This window comes from Ovis canadensis, chromosome 6 (genome assembly GCF_042477335.2).
Source record: "Ovis canadensis isolate MfBH-ARS-UI-01 breed Bighorn chromosome 6, ARS-UI_OviCan_v2, whole genome shotgun sequence".
Classification (NCBI taxonomy): Eukaryota; Metazoa; Chordata; class Mammalia; order Artiodactyla; family Bovidae; genus Ovis; species Ovis canadensis.
Window position 1 is genome coordinate 82683361 of NC_091250.1, and position 18178 is coordinate 82701538.

The 18178-nt window shown below is 39.4% G+C and overlaps 1 protein-coding gene across 1 annotated transcript in view; it reads right to left on the reverse strand.

Moving 5' to 3' along the window:
• Positions 1 to 18178, reverse strand: part of CORIN (corin, serine peptidase) — a 307597-nt gene that overhangs the window by 14908 nt on the left and 274511 nt on the right. Inside the window, exons 17-20 of the mRNA XM_069593065.1 lie at positions 16958 to 17074; positions 14315 to 14364; positions 13985 to 14159; positions 114 to 385 (exon numbers count right to left, since the gene is read on the reverse strand). Of these exons, the coding sequence (XP_069449166.1) occupies positions 114 to 385; positions 13985 to 14159; positions 14315 to 14364; positions 16958 to 17074 (614 nt within the window). The remainder of the gene's footprint in view (positions 1 to 113; positions 386 to 13984; positions 14160 to 14314; positions 14365 to 16957; positions 17075 to 18178) is intronic.

Below are 18178 nucleotides of genomic sequence, written 5' to 3' on the forward strand. Positions count from 1 at the left end.
CTATTTGTGACTCTCTAAGTGAAAATGGGAAATGATTACCAAAGGTTAGGAAGTACCCTAGTGTTTTCCAGTTAAAAGCTGAAAGGTAAGTGCTCCCAAGAATCCTGACTTACTTTTGTTGCCCATGTGTCCCCAGCCTGTGATATAGCAGTAAGTATCAGGTTCTAAGGACTGATCTGGGCTGGGTAAGCAGACTGGTCGGACGTAGCTTGTTTCATTGATGTCTTGGCTTAGCTCCACTATGCTGATGTCATAGTCCACCACCGCTCGACTGTAGCGAGGATGCAGGATGATGGTCTTCACAAGGCTCATCTGCATGAATGTTGATGGGTGGTCTAGGTTATTGATGCCAAACACCACTTTCCAAACGGCAGCATTCTCTCTCCTAAAATAATGATCCAAGAGCTATTAGCATCTTAAACTGTGATTTATCTTTAAAAATTTATATATGATTTTTAAATATTTTTTTGTAAATAATGGCTCTTTCCACTCCCATATCCCACGTATTCTTATAAAAATTTATATAACCCTTGAGCAATTGGTAAATATATTGTTGTGGAAAGCAAAGCTTGGGCTTCCTAAATGGGGCTGCTCTGGAAAATAACACTTGTTCACTTTGAAAGGGAGACAGAGTAGTTACTTGCTTTATTGACTGGGAAAGATGATGAAAAGTCATGAAGAAGAGACAGGAGAAAAAAAATAAAAGAGAATGAAAACCAGAGGTTAAGTGATCCCTCCAAGAAGGACCCAGTGCATCAGAGAAATGTCAAGTTTTCAAGGAAGGCTTCTGAAAATTTCAAGCTAGCAACTTAAAAAAAAGGTCACCTACAACTTATAATGGGTAGTCTCAGACATCACTGCTTTTGAACACTTGACAGGAATAGTCTATCTAATTCCACTTTAAAACACCTTCCCACTTGACTTCGAGAACTCCCCATGCTCCAGAATTTCCTCCTGTTTCTGGCACCCCTTCCTCTCTGTTGCGTCCTCCTCCTCTGCTCTCAATGTCTTCACTGAAGTGACCCAGAGCTCTGCCTTTAGTCTTCTCATTCTTCACTTACCCCTTTGAAGAGCTTACTTAGTCAGATGGCTTTAAATGCCACCCAAATGGCATTTGTAACTTTCAAATGTGTATCTCCAGCTCCATCCTCTCCTTTGAGCTATAGAATCCATTCTACAGTTATTTGTTATTTACAGCCACCCATTACGCAATATTGGATCATCTCTGTTACACACAGCACTGAATGCATCAGCAAGTCCTCACTGCTCCACTTTCAAATATATCCTGAATCTTGTTTCCCCTTCTGCCACCGCTACAATCCTAATCTAAGCTACTCACCTCTCCCAAACGGTGACCCTTCTTTTACTCTTAACCCCTACAACCCAGTCTCCTCACACAGAGTGACCTTTTAAAAAATAAAATTATATAAAATTTGTTTCCTGTTCATAATTCTTTTCAGATTCTTTTCCATTATAGGTCATTAAAAGATACTGAATATAGTTTCATGTGCTATACAGTAGGTCCTTGTATAGTCAGTATTTGAAAATAACTAAATAGAATATAGCCTTTAAAAATTATGAATTGCTATGTTGTACACCTGAAACTTATACTGTACATCAATTATACCTCAATAAAATTGATATTATTTGAATATATATAATACCCATATAGAGACAAATATAGCTCTATAGATATATAGATATTGTGCTGGGGATTTCAGTAACGAGCAAGAAAGATACAAACTTTAGGATTGAGTAAAGATATACAATAAAAGAAACTATTATAATAAAATGCAAAAAGTGCTACGGCATGAACATTACAGGATAATGTTACAAAATTGTTTTACTTTTTTAAAATTTTACTTTACAATACTGTATTGGTTTTGTCATACATCAACATGAATCTGCCACGGGTGTACATGAGTTCCCAATCCTGAACTCCCCTCCCACTTCCCTCCCCATACCATCTTTCTGGGTCATCCTAGCACACCAGCCCCAAGCATCCTGTATCCTGCGTCTAACCTAGACTGGCAATTCGTTTCTTACATGATATTATACATGTTGTTTTTCATTAAATAAAACCATCTGTTACATAACATGTCATTCTTTCTCCTTTTTCTTCCTTCCTTCCCTCTCTCCCTTTCCCTGTTCCATTTTTCAGTTTAGAGGAGTAAGCATATGACCATCTGAGAAATTCAACACTCACTCAAATTCTATTGTTTAAGACATCTGAAATAGAACAATTATTGATCTCAAATGTCTACCTATTTAATAGCTTCTTCAATTCAAAGCTACTAAATTTTGGTTACAAAAAATATTCATCTATCTGCTTAAATCACAGGTGGTATGACAAATAGTTGAACACTGCAAACTATTTGGAACAAAATGAAATTGAGTAAACTTTACAGACTTAATTGCTATATCCCGGTTAATGTAATTCTAACAGTAAAACATGTTAATAAAACTGCTAAACGTTATTATATTCAGTAGCCTCTTGTGACACAAGCTACTGTCAGTTCAGTTCAGTTCAGTTCAGTTCAGTCGCTCAGTCGTGTCCAACTCTTTGCAACACCATGAATTGGAGCACACCAGGCCTCCCTGTCCATCACCAACTCCCGGAGTTCACTCAGACTCACGTCCATTGAGTCAGTGATGCCATCCAGCCATCTCATCCTCTGTCTTCCCCTTCTCCTCCTGCCCCCAATCCCTCCCAGCATCAGAGTCTTTTCCAATGAGTCAACTCTTCACATGAGGTGGCCAAAGTACTGGAGTTTCAGTTTTAGCATCATTCCCTCCAAAGAAATCCCAGGGCTGATCTCCTTCAGAATGGACTGGTTGGATCTCCTTGCTGTCCAAGGGACTCTCAAGAGTCTTCTCCAACACCACAGTTCAAAAGCATCAATTCTTCAGCGCTCAGCCTTCTTCACAGTCCAACTCTCACATCCATACATGACCACTGGAAAAACCATAGCCTTGACCAAATGGACCTTTGTTGGCAAAGCAATGTCTCTGCTTTTCAATATGCTATCTAGGTTGGTCATAACTTTTCTCCCAAGGAGTAAGCGTCTTAATTTCATGGCTGCAGTCACCATCTGCAGTGATTTTGGAGCTCCCAAAAATAAAAGTCTGACACTGTTTCCACTGCTTCCCTATTTATTTCCCATAAAGTGGTGGGACCAGATGTCATGATCTTCATTTTCTGAATGTTGAGCTTTAAGCCAACTTTTTCACTCTCCTCTTTCGCTTTCATCAAGAGGCTTTTTAGTTCCTCTTCACTTTCTGCCATAAGGGTGGTGTCATCTGCATATCTGAGATTACTGATATTTCTCCTGGCAATCTTGATTCCAGCTTGTGCTTCTTCCAGCCCAGGGTTTTTCATGGTGTACTCTGCATAGAAGTTAAATCAGCAGGGTGACAATATACAGCCTTGACGTACTCCTTTTCCTATTTGGAACCAGTCTGTTGTTCCATGTCCAGTTCTAACTGTTTCTTCCTGACCATCATTATGGCATTAATACCCACCAAAAGCAAACAAACAAACAAAAAAAAACAAACAGGAAATTCATATACTTCAATATTCAGTAAGGACATTGTTCTATTTTCCTTTTTGTTAAGATCATGGCATCTGGTCCCATCACTTCATGGGAAATAGATGGAGAAACAGTGGACACAGTGTCAGACTTTATTTTTTGGGGCTCCAAAATCACTGCAGATGGTGATTGCAGCCATGAAATTAAAAGACGCTTACTCCTTGGAAGAAAAGTTATGATCAACCTAGATAGCATATTCAAAAACAGAGACATTACTTTTCCAACAAAGGTCCATCTAGTCAAGGCTATGGTTTTTCCTGTGGTCATGTACGGATGTGAGAGTTGGACTGTGAAGAAGGCTGAGCGCCGAAGAATTGATGCATTTGAACTGTGGTGTTGGAGAAGACTCTTGAGAGTCCCTTGGACAGCAAGGAGATCCAACCAGTCCACTGAAGGAGATCAGCCCTGGGATTTCTTTGGAAGGAATGATGCTAAAGCTGAAACTCCAGTACTTTGGCTACCTCATGCGAAGAGCTGACTCATTGGAAAAGACTCTGATGCTGGGAGGGATTGGGGGCAGGAGGAGAAGGGGAAGACAGAGGATGAGATGGCTGGATGGCATCACTGACTCAATGGACGTGAGTCTGAGTGAATTCTGGGAGATGGTGATGGACAGGGAGGCCTGGCGTGCTGCGATTCATGGGGTCGCAGAGTCAGACACGACTGAGCGACTGAACTGAACTGATAAGGGGAAAAATAAAGTCTCTTAAAATGTTTTTTCCAAGTCTGGAAAACACCAGGGAAAACAATAACCTGTTGTTCAAAAGGGGTACATGAAGTGAGGGAGGTGTGTAGAAATGCTGTATTAGTATATTAAGTGTGTGCTAGAAAGAATGAGTCACTCCCTTCTGGGTAGAAGCAAAAGAGGACACAGGGCTACATGAAGGCCACACGAATCCCGTTTCAGTAAAAAGTACCCAGTAGAGAAACACAGGAACAAGCTATGTTTATGTAGTCCTTTTAGAAAAGAGTTAAGTTGGGCTACAAAAATGAAAACCCAAGTAGAGCAGCTGAAAATCTTCAGCATCAGGGGGACTTTTTTTCTCAGTGCTGTCAGACTTCAAAGCAACATCAGGAAAAACTGGCCAATCCTTAAAGAAGTTTGTACAAACATCCTCATGAAGCCAGGTGAAAAAATTCACAATAACAATAAAAAATGACTGAGGAAGGTGTTAAGAGACATTTTTCTCCTTTAATTCTTGCTCTAGATGGCATTTCATTACCAGAAATTCACATTTAATTTGCTTCATGTTTATACTCCTGTCTTAACGATGAATAGACATTATAGATAACGTTGAGATAATACGATTTCAACTCCTAATTCTTCAGTGATCACTCTAGACAGAATACACAACTACTTATATACTTCAGATACACTATGATGTCCAGGGGAGTTTATACAGAATTGAAGGCACAAGGTCTCTGGACACAATAACCAATTTCAGTTTGCAATCTGCCACACTCAACTCTAGCTTAAACATAAACTCACCACATTTTCACTTAATTCAGCTGGCCAGGTTTAGAGATTATCTTCTATCTTTGCCTTTTCTTAAGAGCACAGAATTTCCCCTTTTTTTCATCCTGAGTTTACTTTGAATAACTTATACTATTTACCCTTTTTCAGAAAATAAAAATAATATTTATAATTAATATTTGTGATAGAAATCACTCTGTTTTACAACACTTACTCCATAAATAGCACAGCCAGATGGTGACTTGGAAGTATTAATAGTTTGAATAGCTTCATTGCTATTCTACAAATCTTAGAAGCCTCTTAACTTTTAATATTGCACCTGCCCTTGGTAATTTTTTTTAAAGAATTCTCTGCAACACACACAGTGAATAGACTTTAGAATAGAGTGACCACAAAGCAAATGCATAAAGGGGCTGAGTATAAGTCAATAATAGCAGGTGTCAGACCACAAGACTTGCCATCTCCAGGGCCATCTGCCTCTCAGCTCCCACTCATGGTTGTTGTGTTGGAATGTCCAGTGAGACCTGACCTTCAAATCGCTTCAGAGAAGCCAGAGTTCTGGATTTTATGTAAAGCATACATAGTTTGAAGTGCTGACTGAAAGTTTTTAAATGCATCCAACAAGCAAAAGAGATCAGATCTAGATTCTTCTTTTAGTGTAAGATCTCTGTGGTTTCCAAGTATTTCTACATGTCAGTTAAATCATCTTCTCACCAGTTATGAGGTGTAAATAGGAATGCTTATTCCATTTCACAGTAGAGAAAGCAGTGACTCAGAGTAGATGAGTGATTCATCTAAAGTCACAGAGATACTAAGTGATGGCAACAGACCAGAAAGCCTTTAAACCTCTAACACAATCTTTATACTAAGCTTCTCTGAAACAAAGAGGAGAGGTCATAGGCATCAGCACAGGAATCAGGTTTTGGCCACAGAGGGGAAAGCATGCATGATGGGTGGAGGCTGGCTGACGAGTGATAGGAGGGCAGACATCAGGAAGATACCTTCTCTTTCCTGAATGTGTCCCCCAGATATGATGGAGATCTAGCCTTCAATGATGAACTTAAAGAAGTGAACAATTCTATTATCCCAGGGTCCAAAAAAAGCAAGAAAAGGGGATAGTCAGATGCACATCCTAGACCTTGAGAATCAGATTTAAGAATGTTTTGAAAAAAAAGGACAATGTGTCCAGAGATTCTTAAAGCAAGTACAGCTAAACAGAGAGGGGAGAGTTTGAGTTCCAAATTCTGATTTACCATCACAAATTATTGTAGTAAGAAAATGAATCAGCTAATAAAGTAAATGTAGCAACATATGAAATTCAAAGCTTTGAAACTGGAAAGTTTATCACAGAACAGTGGCACAAAATTGCAGCAACTGTCAAAAAGTCTTAGTCATAGAACCCCCTTCCACCATTGCTGGGAATGTAAACTGGTACAGCAACTACAGAGAGCAGTATGGAGGTACCTTAAAAAATGAAAACCAGAGCTACTGTATGATCCTGCAGTCCCACTCCTGGGAATATATCTGGAGGAAACCATAACTTGAAAAGATACATACACCCCAATGTTCACTGACACACTCTTTGTAATAGCCAATACATGGACACAACCTAAATGTCCACTGACAGGTGAATGGAGAAAGAAATATGAATAATAGTCATAAAAAGAATGAAATAAAATCATTTGCAGCCATATGGATGAAGTGAGAGATTATCATACTAAATCAGAAAGACAGACGCCATATGATACTGCTTATATGTAGAATCTAAAAATAAAGTATACAAATGAATGTATAAACAAAACAGAAATAGACTCACAGACACAGAAAACAAACTTATGGTTACCAAAGGGGGGGATAAATTAGGAGTTTGGGATTAATATATACATACAACATGTAAAATAGATAACCAACAAGGATGTACTATTTAAGAAGGGAACTGTACTCAGTATTTTGTAATAATCTATAAGGGAAAAGAATGAATATTATGTATATGTATAACTGAATCACTTGGCTGTACATCTGAAACAAACAAAACATTGTAAAGTAACTTATTTCAATAAATTTTGTTTGTGGCCATGCTGTGTGGCTTGCGGGATGTTAGTTCCCTGACCAGTGATTGAATCTGGGCCCCTGGCGGTAGAAGAATGGAGTCCTAACCACTGGACCACCAGGGAATTCCTTCAGTTCAGTTCAGTTCAGCCATGCAGTTGTGTCTGAATCCTTGGGACCCCATGGACTGCAGCACACCAGGCTTCCCTGTCCATCACCAACTCCCAGATTTTACTCAAATTCATGTCTGTTGGGTCAGTGATGCCATCCAGCCATCTCATCCTCTGTCATCCCCTTCTCCTCCTGCCTTCAATCTTTCCCAGCATCAGGGTCCTTTCAAATGAGTCGGTTCTTTCCAAAAGGTGGCCAAAGTATTGGAGTTTCAGCTTCAGCATCAGTCCTTCAATGAATATTCAGGGCTGATTTCCTTTAGGATGGACTAGTTGGATCTCCTTACAGTCCAAGGGACCCTCGAGAGTCTTTTCCAACACCACAGTTCAAAAGCATCAATTATTTACTGCTCAGCTTTCTTTATAGTCCAACTCTCACATCCATACATGACCACAGGAAAAATCATAGCCTTGATTAGATGGACCTTTGTTGTAAGGGGGGGTTACCCCATATCCAAGAGCAAAGGGAATTCCTTATACTTCAACAAATCAATCAATGGGGGAACAAAAAGGAAAAATTAAAATGGCTCTTAGCAAAATAATGTGTGAGAAGAACAAGAAAAGAGGGCTTCTATCTGGGTAAATAATTTAATATTAGTAGTAAACTAAAACAAAGCAAAACTATTTGAACTTTCCTTAACTTCTAATACCTTCATTCAAGGAGAATGATCTTCAGAGAACATCCCAGAAGATTCATCTTCCATGTGATAAAACTTTTAAGTGCTTAATACATTGAGGTGTAGAGTTGATGCCTGGTCTAAGACTATGGGAGGAGTCAGTAGTAGATAAGGTAACATTTCTAGTTCCACCATAGACTGGGCGGTTTAAACAACAAACAGTTACATCTCATAGTTGTTGAGGTTAGAAGACAAAGATTAGGACACTAGCAGGGTCAAGTTCTGGTGAAGACTCTCTTCCTTGCTTATAGATGGTGATCTTGATGTATCTTTACAAGGCACAGGGAGAGAGGGCCAACTTTCTTGCTCTTCTAAGGACACTTATGCCATCATGGGGTTTTACCTTTACGACCTAATCACCTCTCAGGGGCCCCAACTCCTAATACCACCCTCTTGGGGGTTGGATATTCAACATGGGAACACAAATGTGCCGTCCATAACACACCTGGAGAACTAAAATGTTCAGTATTCTAAAAAAAGGAGAAGCTGCAAAAAAAAAAAAAAAAAAAGAGAGAGAGAGAGAAAGAGGTGGGTAGGGGGTAGGTCAGTGACATAAGGATTTTCTTTGTAGTTTTAGAAGAAAAGTGAATAAAGTATTTCAAAAAGGATGTAGCCCTCAAATACTGGGGAGGGTTCCAGTAAGTTGGAAACTGAAAATTGACCATTGGATTTGACAAGATGGAAGTCACTGAAGACTTTGGTAAGTGCCATTTCAAGTGACCTTGACGAGAGAGCAACCTCAGTGCCCTGAGGTGAGTATAGCAAGCATAGCAGTGGAGACAGCGACTGCAGGAAACTCTGAGGAGTTTTACTGTGAATAATAGCTGAAATGTGGCAATAATTGAAGAGGGGATGCGAAGTCAAGAGAAAGAGGTTTAAGTTGGAACACTGAGACATGTTTACTGAAGCAAATGATCCAGCAAAAGGAAAGAAACAGATGAAAAACAGCAGTGATAATTTGAAAAACCGTCTTTGGAAAGATGAATGGGAATATGGTTATCTTTAAATAGAAGCAAGGACACATCCTCCATCATTACTCAAGACAAAGGCTGGAACATGGCCACTGGCATAGATACCTTGTTGGGATTAGGGGTGCAACAAGGCCAAAGATACAATGATGTTTGTTTTCTCATGAAGAATGAGATGAGACCAGTGGAGGGTGAAGGAAATTTGGGGAGAGAGGAGAAGATGTCAAATAATTGAGAATGGAAAAGTGGCTTTACTGTGAACATATATTGATGGGTACCACATTGTTAGATGCACATTTGAGATTCATGATCATACATTTGACACAAGCTTAGGTAGCATTCAGGTGTGTGATATTCTCCAGCAATGGCCAGCTGTTCGGCTACAGGTGAAGAGTATGTGAATAGGTAGCTGCAAGACTAGAAGAAACAATAACTACAAAGGTTGGAAGTGGGAGAACTCTTTAATGAGTTTCTGCAAGCCCCAGAAACTATAGGGATTGGCCCAAAGTTTAGGCCACCTGCTTGCCTAGATCCTAGACCCAGACATTTGCCACTGGAGTGGGTAGAATGCAGAGAATGCCTCTTTAGGGACAGAGAAGTTGGGAGCATGGAGTCAGGTCGGGGTCACCACAGTTGCTCACTCTCTGGTGATGCTGGAAAACGGCACCCCCAGGAGACATATGGATTCCAAATGGAGAATTCCTGTTTCAGTGGACATCAGTACTTGATGGGAATGGATCAAATCTCTCAAGGTGACAGAATGGAAAGAACAGACTGTAAATAACTGGCATCGTTTATAAGCACCTAGAAGATAAAGAAGTGACCATGAGGATACCACGTGGGCTCAGTAATAAAAAGTCAGACCCAGCCATCACTTCTTCTCCTGATTGTATTAAAACACTGTTAGATCAGGACAGTTGGGGGAGCACAAGGGTTTTGTTCTATGGGGAATGAGAAAGAGAGCTGTCCAGAGTATTATTAAGAGTCCAGTGGGTGCTGAAAGTCAGACATGACACTAAACTGCATGGTTGGGTAAATGTCTCAGTTCTAAAGAGCAGAAGATTGAACATGTGCTATTCACAGTGACTCTTAGTTAGAGGTCCACCTGGTGTGTATGGCAGAAAGATGTAGGGGTAAAGAAGTTGAAGGTCCTGATGGGAGAACTGAAGTAATGATCCCAGGGAACTAGGTTAGCTGGGGAAAGAAAAAGAGATGAGGAAGAGGCAGATGGACTGAGATAATAGGAGACACACAAATAAGCAATGCAAGTCTTGGAGTAAAGAACTGGTGTGGTAGAAATCAAGATTTGGGTTACCTGGCAGGGTTAAGGGTTGTGATCATATAGTAAAAGGATACTTTTTCATGCAGGCTTCCTGGAAAGGAATCAGACACTTCTGAAAATTATGAGTTGTGTGCCAGCCTAGGAAGTTCATCCTTTAGTCTTTTGGAGATGGAATTAGGGAGGAAAATTGCTTGTTAAATTGCCCCTGAAACTCAATGTCTTTCTTTCTTAGAACTGTGGCAGTTTAATTTTTATTAGGGCATTTGTGACTTCATCTAATCCACTTAGTACCTCATGTTTTTAATTTTCCTTTGGGATTTTTAAATACTTCTCCATGGAAGAGCAAGACAACCTTGTCTCCCCGCCCCCCCCCCCCAACCCCAACCACCACCACCACCATGAATATAATTAAAAGAGACAGGCTTGCAAAGACCTACTGACAGGTCACACTGGGCCCTGCCAAAGTATGGGATCAGGATATGAAGCAAATCCCATTAATTATAACAATCAATGATTCCTCCAGAGAGTAAGGCTTACAATTAGAGGTTCTCAAAAACTTTTGAGGCCACTGGAGAGACTGTAAAATAGAATCAAAGACATAGCACCCATTCAAGCAAAGACTTGCTTGATATTGGGCAATTTCTAACTTTGTATGGATAGGCCAGGCCCCACTTGACATCTGTGAAATTCAGTTCCACAAAAGTTCATCAGGACTTTTGACAGAATATCCATGTTCTTAATTATAAACACATATTTCTTCTCTATTGCAAGGTTCCTCCTTCACTTCACAGATCTGTCAGTGGATCTGACAGAAAGAAGGAAATTGGATACCACATGTGGAAATGACAAAAGTGGCCCATGAACTGAATGAAATCACGTATAAAGGGTGTTGTTCCTTTAAAGAGCTGTTGGATTCATTTAGGTAATCATCTTTTGATGAAGGCATTTGCTAACACAATCTTCTGCTTATCAAGGAGTTATAAATCAGAACTGGAAAAGACATCTGGAAACATCTGGCCCCTTCCAAAGCAATAACATTCCAGTGTATTTCCTGACATACTACACAGACTCTTCCTATCATTTGGTGTCACTCTTACACATTAAAAGTTCTCAAGAGGAGGTTCTGGTTTGACTTTTTACATTATATCTTCCCCAAAAGAGCAATCAAATAGCTAGACATACACATTTCCCTTTTATAATCAATTCTCATGTTATATTCTAATTATTTGTTCAGATGTCTGTCTCCTCACTGGGTTAGAATTTCAAGAAATTAAAGATGTATTCATTTCTTTAACCCCCGCATGAAGATGAATATATGTTCTGGGACTCTGTCCTGTAGAAACAAGCGTACTAATGGGTGAGTAGCTTTGTATAAGAAGATGCATTGCAGTGTTGTTAAAATGAGAGTAAACTGGGACTAAGGTGAATGTCCATCAACTCAGGAATAATATTAATAGAAAAAGTTATTTTGAGTCTCTGTGATGGAGTGTCATTTAGCCTTGAAGAAGAATGAGCTTGTGCTGCCTCCGTTGACTTGGAGGGGATGTCCATGATGTACTGCCACGTGAGAAAATCAACCGACAAACAAAAGTACAGAGTGCGATTTCAAATTGTAAAAATAAATGACACCCTGTGAAAAACAGGTGTTTATATCTGTGGAGAAACAATCGCTAGGGGTTACCTTGAGGATGATGAGAAAGTATAAGAGAAAGAGTGTGGAAGGAGATAAAAATAGCAAAATGCAAAAATACACCATAACACTAAGGGAAAAGTCAGAATGCATGTTTATAGTAATAATATATTAAAAATAAATATTTACCTTTATTGATGTCTTCATTGGTATCAGGCATAATTCTTAAGGCATTACAGAGACTATTTCAGTTGATGCCTCCACCAACACTGTGAGGTCGGGATTGTTATTTTCCTCATTTCACAGATGAGGAAACTGTAGCTCAGAAAAGTTTATAAATTGACCCATGGTCACACAGTAAATAGCAAAGCTGAGGAAATCCCCAGTGGCTCAGTGGTAAAGAATCTGCCTGCAATGCAGGAGACACAGGAGAAAAGGGTCCAGTCCCTGGGTCAGGAAGATCCCCTGGAGAAGGATACGGCAACCCACCCCAGTATTCTTGCCAGGAAAATCCTATGGACAGAGCAGCCTACTACAGTCCATCCATAGTGCCACAAAGAGTGGGGCACGACTGAGTGACTGAGCACAGCGGAAAAATAATAGTAGACTTCCTACAAATTAGTCTGGTTAAATGACAATAACCAATTTAATGAAGTGATAGAATTGTGAGTTTTTGTTTTAAATATTTGTTATTATTTATTATTGCCGTGCTGTGCTTAGTCACTCAGTGATGTCCGACTCTTTACAACCTCATGGACTGCCAGGCTTCTCTGTTCATGGGGATTCTCCAGGCAAGAATACTTTTAAATAAAGTAAAATTATTAAAAATAAAGGGAAGAAATGGGAAGGATAGTGGATTTTAAAACAAGTCCTCAAATACTTTGCCATTCCTCTCTGAGAGAAGAGCTCCATGTTTCCGCCCTTTGAATATGAGTAGGGCTATGACAGCTCTCATCAACCCCATAGCAGAAGGGGGTTGTGCGTCTTTGGTGGCTGGATCAAAAAAGGTGACATAGCTTTCTCCTGACTTCCTGTTTTGGGACTCTTGCTCTGGGGAATGCTAGCCACCAAGCTGTGAGTCCTGCTTGGCGAGAAACGGGCCCCTGCCAACAGGCACAATCTGCTGCCGGATTTCAGATGGTTCCAGCCTCAGAACCTTAGAACATTCCAGCAAAGGCCCCTGACATTGCCAAGCAGAGACAAACCACAAGCTATGTCCTGTCTGGATGTCTAACTTCCAGAATCCTCCATGGGTATAAAAAATGGTTGGATTTCATTGTTACTACTGATGTTATTGCTTGGTTAGGGTTTGGGGTTTTTTTTTCTTGCTCAAAAATTATATTATAACAATCTAAACCAACAAGGACCTTCTTCAGGGATGTTTGTCAATTTGACATAGGTTTCCCATTGATCTTATTTTTCTGCTCCTCTTAGGTATATTTTGATGATTAATTTTATGTGCCAACTGGCTGGACCATGGTGCCCCAACATTTGGCAGACCACCCTCCATAATGTGGATGGGCCTTTCCAGATCAGTTGGAGACCTTCATAGAACAAAGACTGATTCCCTCCCAAAGCAAGACAGAGTTGCCAGCCAGCACACTGCCTTTGGACTTTTATTGCAGCTCTTACCCGAGCCTCCTGCATGTCTGCCATCCCTTCAGACTTTAGATTCACCAAACCTCCAGTAACGTTTGCCAATTCCCTGAAAACTCTCTCACTGGTCTGTTTCTCTGGGCAGCCCTAATACACATATTTTCTCTTTTACTCTGCTTCCCAAACTCCTCACCAATTCCTCTAGCCTCCTAATGTCACTATAGTATCCAAGTAAATCCCTGCTGTTTAACTTCATATGCATTTGATGTCTTTAAGAGGGCTAGAAAAGAGACTAATGCTGGCTGAAGAGTCAGTCTTCTTTACTTCCTCCTGCCCCTCCCTCTTCAGGACATAAATCATGATTAGTATACATCTATCGCCAATAAATGAGCATGATAACACCAAGGGCAGAAAAATCTAAGCAGATAAAGGCCTGGGAAGATCAACTGTGACTTCTGCATTGAATTACAGAATGACATATGCCTTTAAGAATGCCCAAATGACAAAAGATCAGATCCAGGCAGAGCAAAAGAAAAGGTGCAGCTTACCCCTCGAAGCAGTGGGCGACCGTCAGAACCCATTTCTTGGCAATGAGGACACAACCACAAATGTGCCCACTGGGTTCACTCTGCAGGGAACACTGCCAGGGCCACCTTCCTGGGCGACTTGTCCGGCCCCCTAGAATCCTCTTGTTCATCCGGGCAGCAGGGCGGCGCCCACAGTCTACCAAGGAGCAGGACAGAGGACAGACAGATGTGACTCACTGCCAAACCCAACTGGGTGCCTGCATCTTTGCTGTCATGTACACGAGATCATTTCTCCCCCTGAGCCAATCCAGTTAGGTTCAGATACCATTGTTATACCACGAATTCTCTCACCTTGTTTAGCACACAGAAGAGAAATCTTACTTCTGCTATAACAGGACTGCCTAGATTTGGAAACAAAAAAATGGCATAATATTAAGTTACATATTTATTGTTTACTTCAAACACTTTACCAGTGGAAAGCAAGACGCAGGTTGTACTTAAGACAGGAACTCTCAAGTCAGGGCTGTGGTCAGCTATCACTTTGGGATGGAGGTATAGGAAGGATGTACTTTTTTCGTGTATTTAACATCATGGTAATACAGTTTCACATTTGTGGGAAGCAAAACTACAGTTATCCAGGTTTCTCATATCACCTAAGCTGGTTGCACCACCCAGAATATAAACTCAATGATTTTCAAAGTAGGGAGAGGAAAAGGAAAGGAACTAGTCTGCTTCTCAGAACGTGTGGTGAGGAGGGAGCATGTCCAATCTTTATGCTTATAGAGAGGGCGTGTATGTCCAAAAGAAACTGAGAAATGGTTTGAGAGAAATAATGAATTACTTCAAAAAGTTAGAGAACAGACAAAGGAACTGAATATTTAGACTAGAAGAGAATCTCGTAGAGACTTGATTACCTTTTAAAAAACTGTAGTTGATTTACAATATTGTGTTAGTTTCAAGTATACAGCACTGTAATTCAGTTATTTTTTCTGATTCTATTCCATTATAGCTTATGATAAGATGTTGAATATAATCCCTCATGCTATACAGCAGATCTTTGTTGCTTATCTGTTTTATGTACAGTAGTTTGTACCTATCAATCCCATATTCCTAATTTGTCTCTCCCTGCTTCCCTTTCACCTTTAGTAACCATACATTTGTTTTCTATGTTTCTGAGAACTTTCAGTGTTAAACTATGTATCTATGATTAGCTGACAGGAAGAAGGGGGATTAAATTCATGCCATGTTACTCTAGGTGGCAGGATCAGAATCAATAGGTGGAATTTATAGAAACAATGCATCCAGGAAAGCAAAGATTTTTAAAAATCAGAGTTAAGTTTTGAAGGAAAACACATGGCCATGTTTAAGCATCTATCAATGTGGCTGCACAAGAGAATTCAGTTCAGGGCGTGATAGTTTATATCACAAGGTTCTCTGCTAAGCATTTATTCTACAATGCAAACTTAAAGGAAAAAAAAAACACTTTGAGACTAGATGTGCTTAGAATCCTTGATCTGTCAGAAAAAAAAAAAAACCCTAAGTATTAATTTCCACATTCCTTTTGGAAGACCTGCTATATTTTCTTTTGTTGCTAAATTTGCATGGGGATCTGTGTATACAATAAATTATATAATACAGAAAAAGCACATACACGTTTTACCTTCCCATAACCTGAAGTCCTATCTCTTCCTCACTCTCGTCTCATTATCCTTAGTTTCTTTGTAGCATTTCCAAATATGTGAAATTCACTCTGTTTCTTATTGCTTATACTCTCTCTTTTCACCTCTAAAGTGTATGTTTCCTGAGATCAGGGTTCTTGTCCCCCTTATCACTTCTACATCCCCTCAGAGTTCAACAATAAACCTGGCATAGAAAAGATAGCAATAATTAGCTGTTATCTATTAGATCTTAAAATCATAGCTTTTAGGAATACAGAAAGATAAAAGACTATCTGTCTTAACTCTTTTATTTTAAAAGGAAATTGAGGTTGTGTGGGATCACACATCTAGGTAGTAAGGCAAGACTAAAATTAGATCCACTGACTTTCCATTTCAAGTCACTTTGTCCATCTATCCATCAATCTACCGACCTAGGAGGGCTTTCTTGGAAGTTCCAGTTTGGAAAAACAAGCCACTCTGTTGGAAGATTCAGGTCATTGTTTTGGAGAAAGTGCTTCAGTTGACAGCTTTTCAGAAATTTGGACACAGTTTTGTCTATAGGGAAAATGTCAAGACATCTAAAGAAAAATGACCCACCTTTTAATTTTCTTCTTTGAAATTCTTAAGAGGTGGTTTCTCTAGCACTAATTAAAAGCTTTGGAGTCATAAAAACTTGTTTTGAGTCCAGAGAATAGCACTTACCATTTGTGGGCTGTGAATCTGAGCAAGTTTTATGTAAATATTCTATAGCTATGTCCCTATAATGTCATAATCACCAAATGTGTTAATTCCCTCAATGTATCTTTCTCCTGCACCCCTGCCCATAGATGAGGGAGGCCACACTTAACATTCTACAACCTTTTTTAGGGGAAATTTTTCAGAAGTAAATTTTCGAGGTTACTTGATTACAATTTCTTTGTGTGTCTGTTTTTTTTTTTCTCAGACTCTCTGAGTTTTATCAGCTGTCATGACTTCAATTTCCTCTGTTAACTAGTCCCATGTAGCATCTGTAGGAATTGTAGACATTAAGAATTTATTTCAAACAGGATGTGAAAAACACTCCAAGATTAGAACCCAAGTTCCGCATCCTACACTATGATAGTTTCTGTAATCATAATAAAAAAATGCAATTAGCCAAAAGAAAAAGATGTATGTCTGCAAAGAAGGAAAAAAGCCAAATGATGTTGAAATACAAATGTCCTTAGGTAGTCTATGCAAGTTCCTGTTTGATGTGATACATGTAGAATACCTTAGATCTGAAACAGAATCCGGGCCCTGATGATAGACCTTTGCTCCATAATCCACTCTACACAGCTCTAGTGATGGGTTGTCTTACCCTTTTACCAGTAGTTCATGCAAAGTTGTTGCATTAAGGCTCTCCCAGTTGGAGCGTAATGTAAGCCACTGTTGGTCTTGCTCCTGTTCCTCTATCAATTTGGTCACAGATGGTTCCCTAATAGAAAGACAAATACCAGATAAATATTCTAATACAATGATCTTTGACAAAGCAATATCATTACTGAGCACTTACTTTCAGTGGTAAAGAATCTGCCTGCCAATGCAGAAGATGCGGGCTCGATCTCTGGGTCAGGAAGATCCCCTGTAGAAGGAAATGGCAACCCACTCCAGTATTCTTGCCTGGAGAATTCCAGGGACAGAGGAGCCTGGGGGGCTATGTCCATGAGGTCATTAAAGAGTCAGATAAGACTTAGTGACTAAACAACAGCAATAACAACTCTTACAAAAAAGCAGCGTTAAATTAATAGTCAATATTTCAAGAGGGGGATTAGTATTCAAAAAAGTTTGCTATGGAATGTGATCAGCAAGAGAAGTTACTAAAAGTATCCTGAAGCAATAAAGATCTACAATGTTACAGCTATTTCAGTCACTCTCTGCTGTAATATATTTGTACATCTGAGGTGTTGGAATTCTAACATACGCCATGTAAAAGGCAATACCTGAAAAACAAGAGCAAGTTTAGGCAGGAATCAAAAAAAAGTAAATAAAATTTAATTGCCTGGAGTATTTTTTCATCTTCTTTTCTTATCTAGTATAATCTTTCAATAAAGCAATATCTTATAATAAGTAATAAGTAGAGAAAATCAATGGCTATTTAATGTTTGCTTAGACAGTATAAAATTGTAAGTGGAATTTTTTCAACATACTGCAAAATCTTTATGCACTAAAAATTAGGAAGGACTCTAAAAAGCAGAGATAGGGGTGAGCATCATTTTGTTGTCTACCTATATTCTCACTCAGCTTCCACCACTACTCTGCTTTGAATGCCTCATTCAGGTATCACATAAATACAGTTGCCCTGTAGCCAAGCTTTAAAATTTTATATTTCAAAAATGTCTGGGTTTTTATGTAAAATATCCGACATTTCAAGAAATAGTTGGTTCACTTAGGCAATCCATATTTGATGAAAATCTTTTGGATCTTTTTCACATGATGTTATCACGGCTCAATGAGGTGGTGGAATTCATTTTAGACAGGAGAAAGGGGGATTCCTTCTGAATCTGGAAGAAAGTAGGAGAGAAGGAAGTAGGTACTTGGG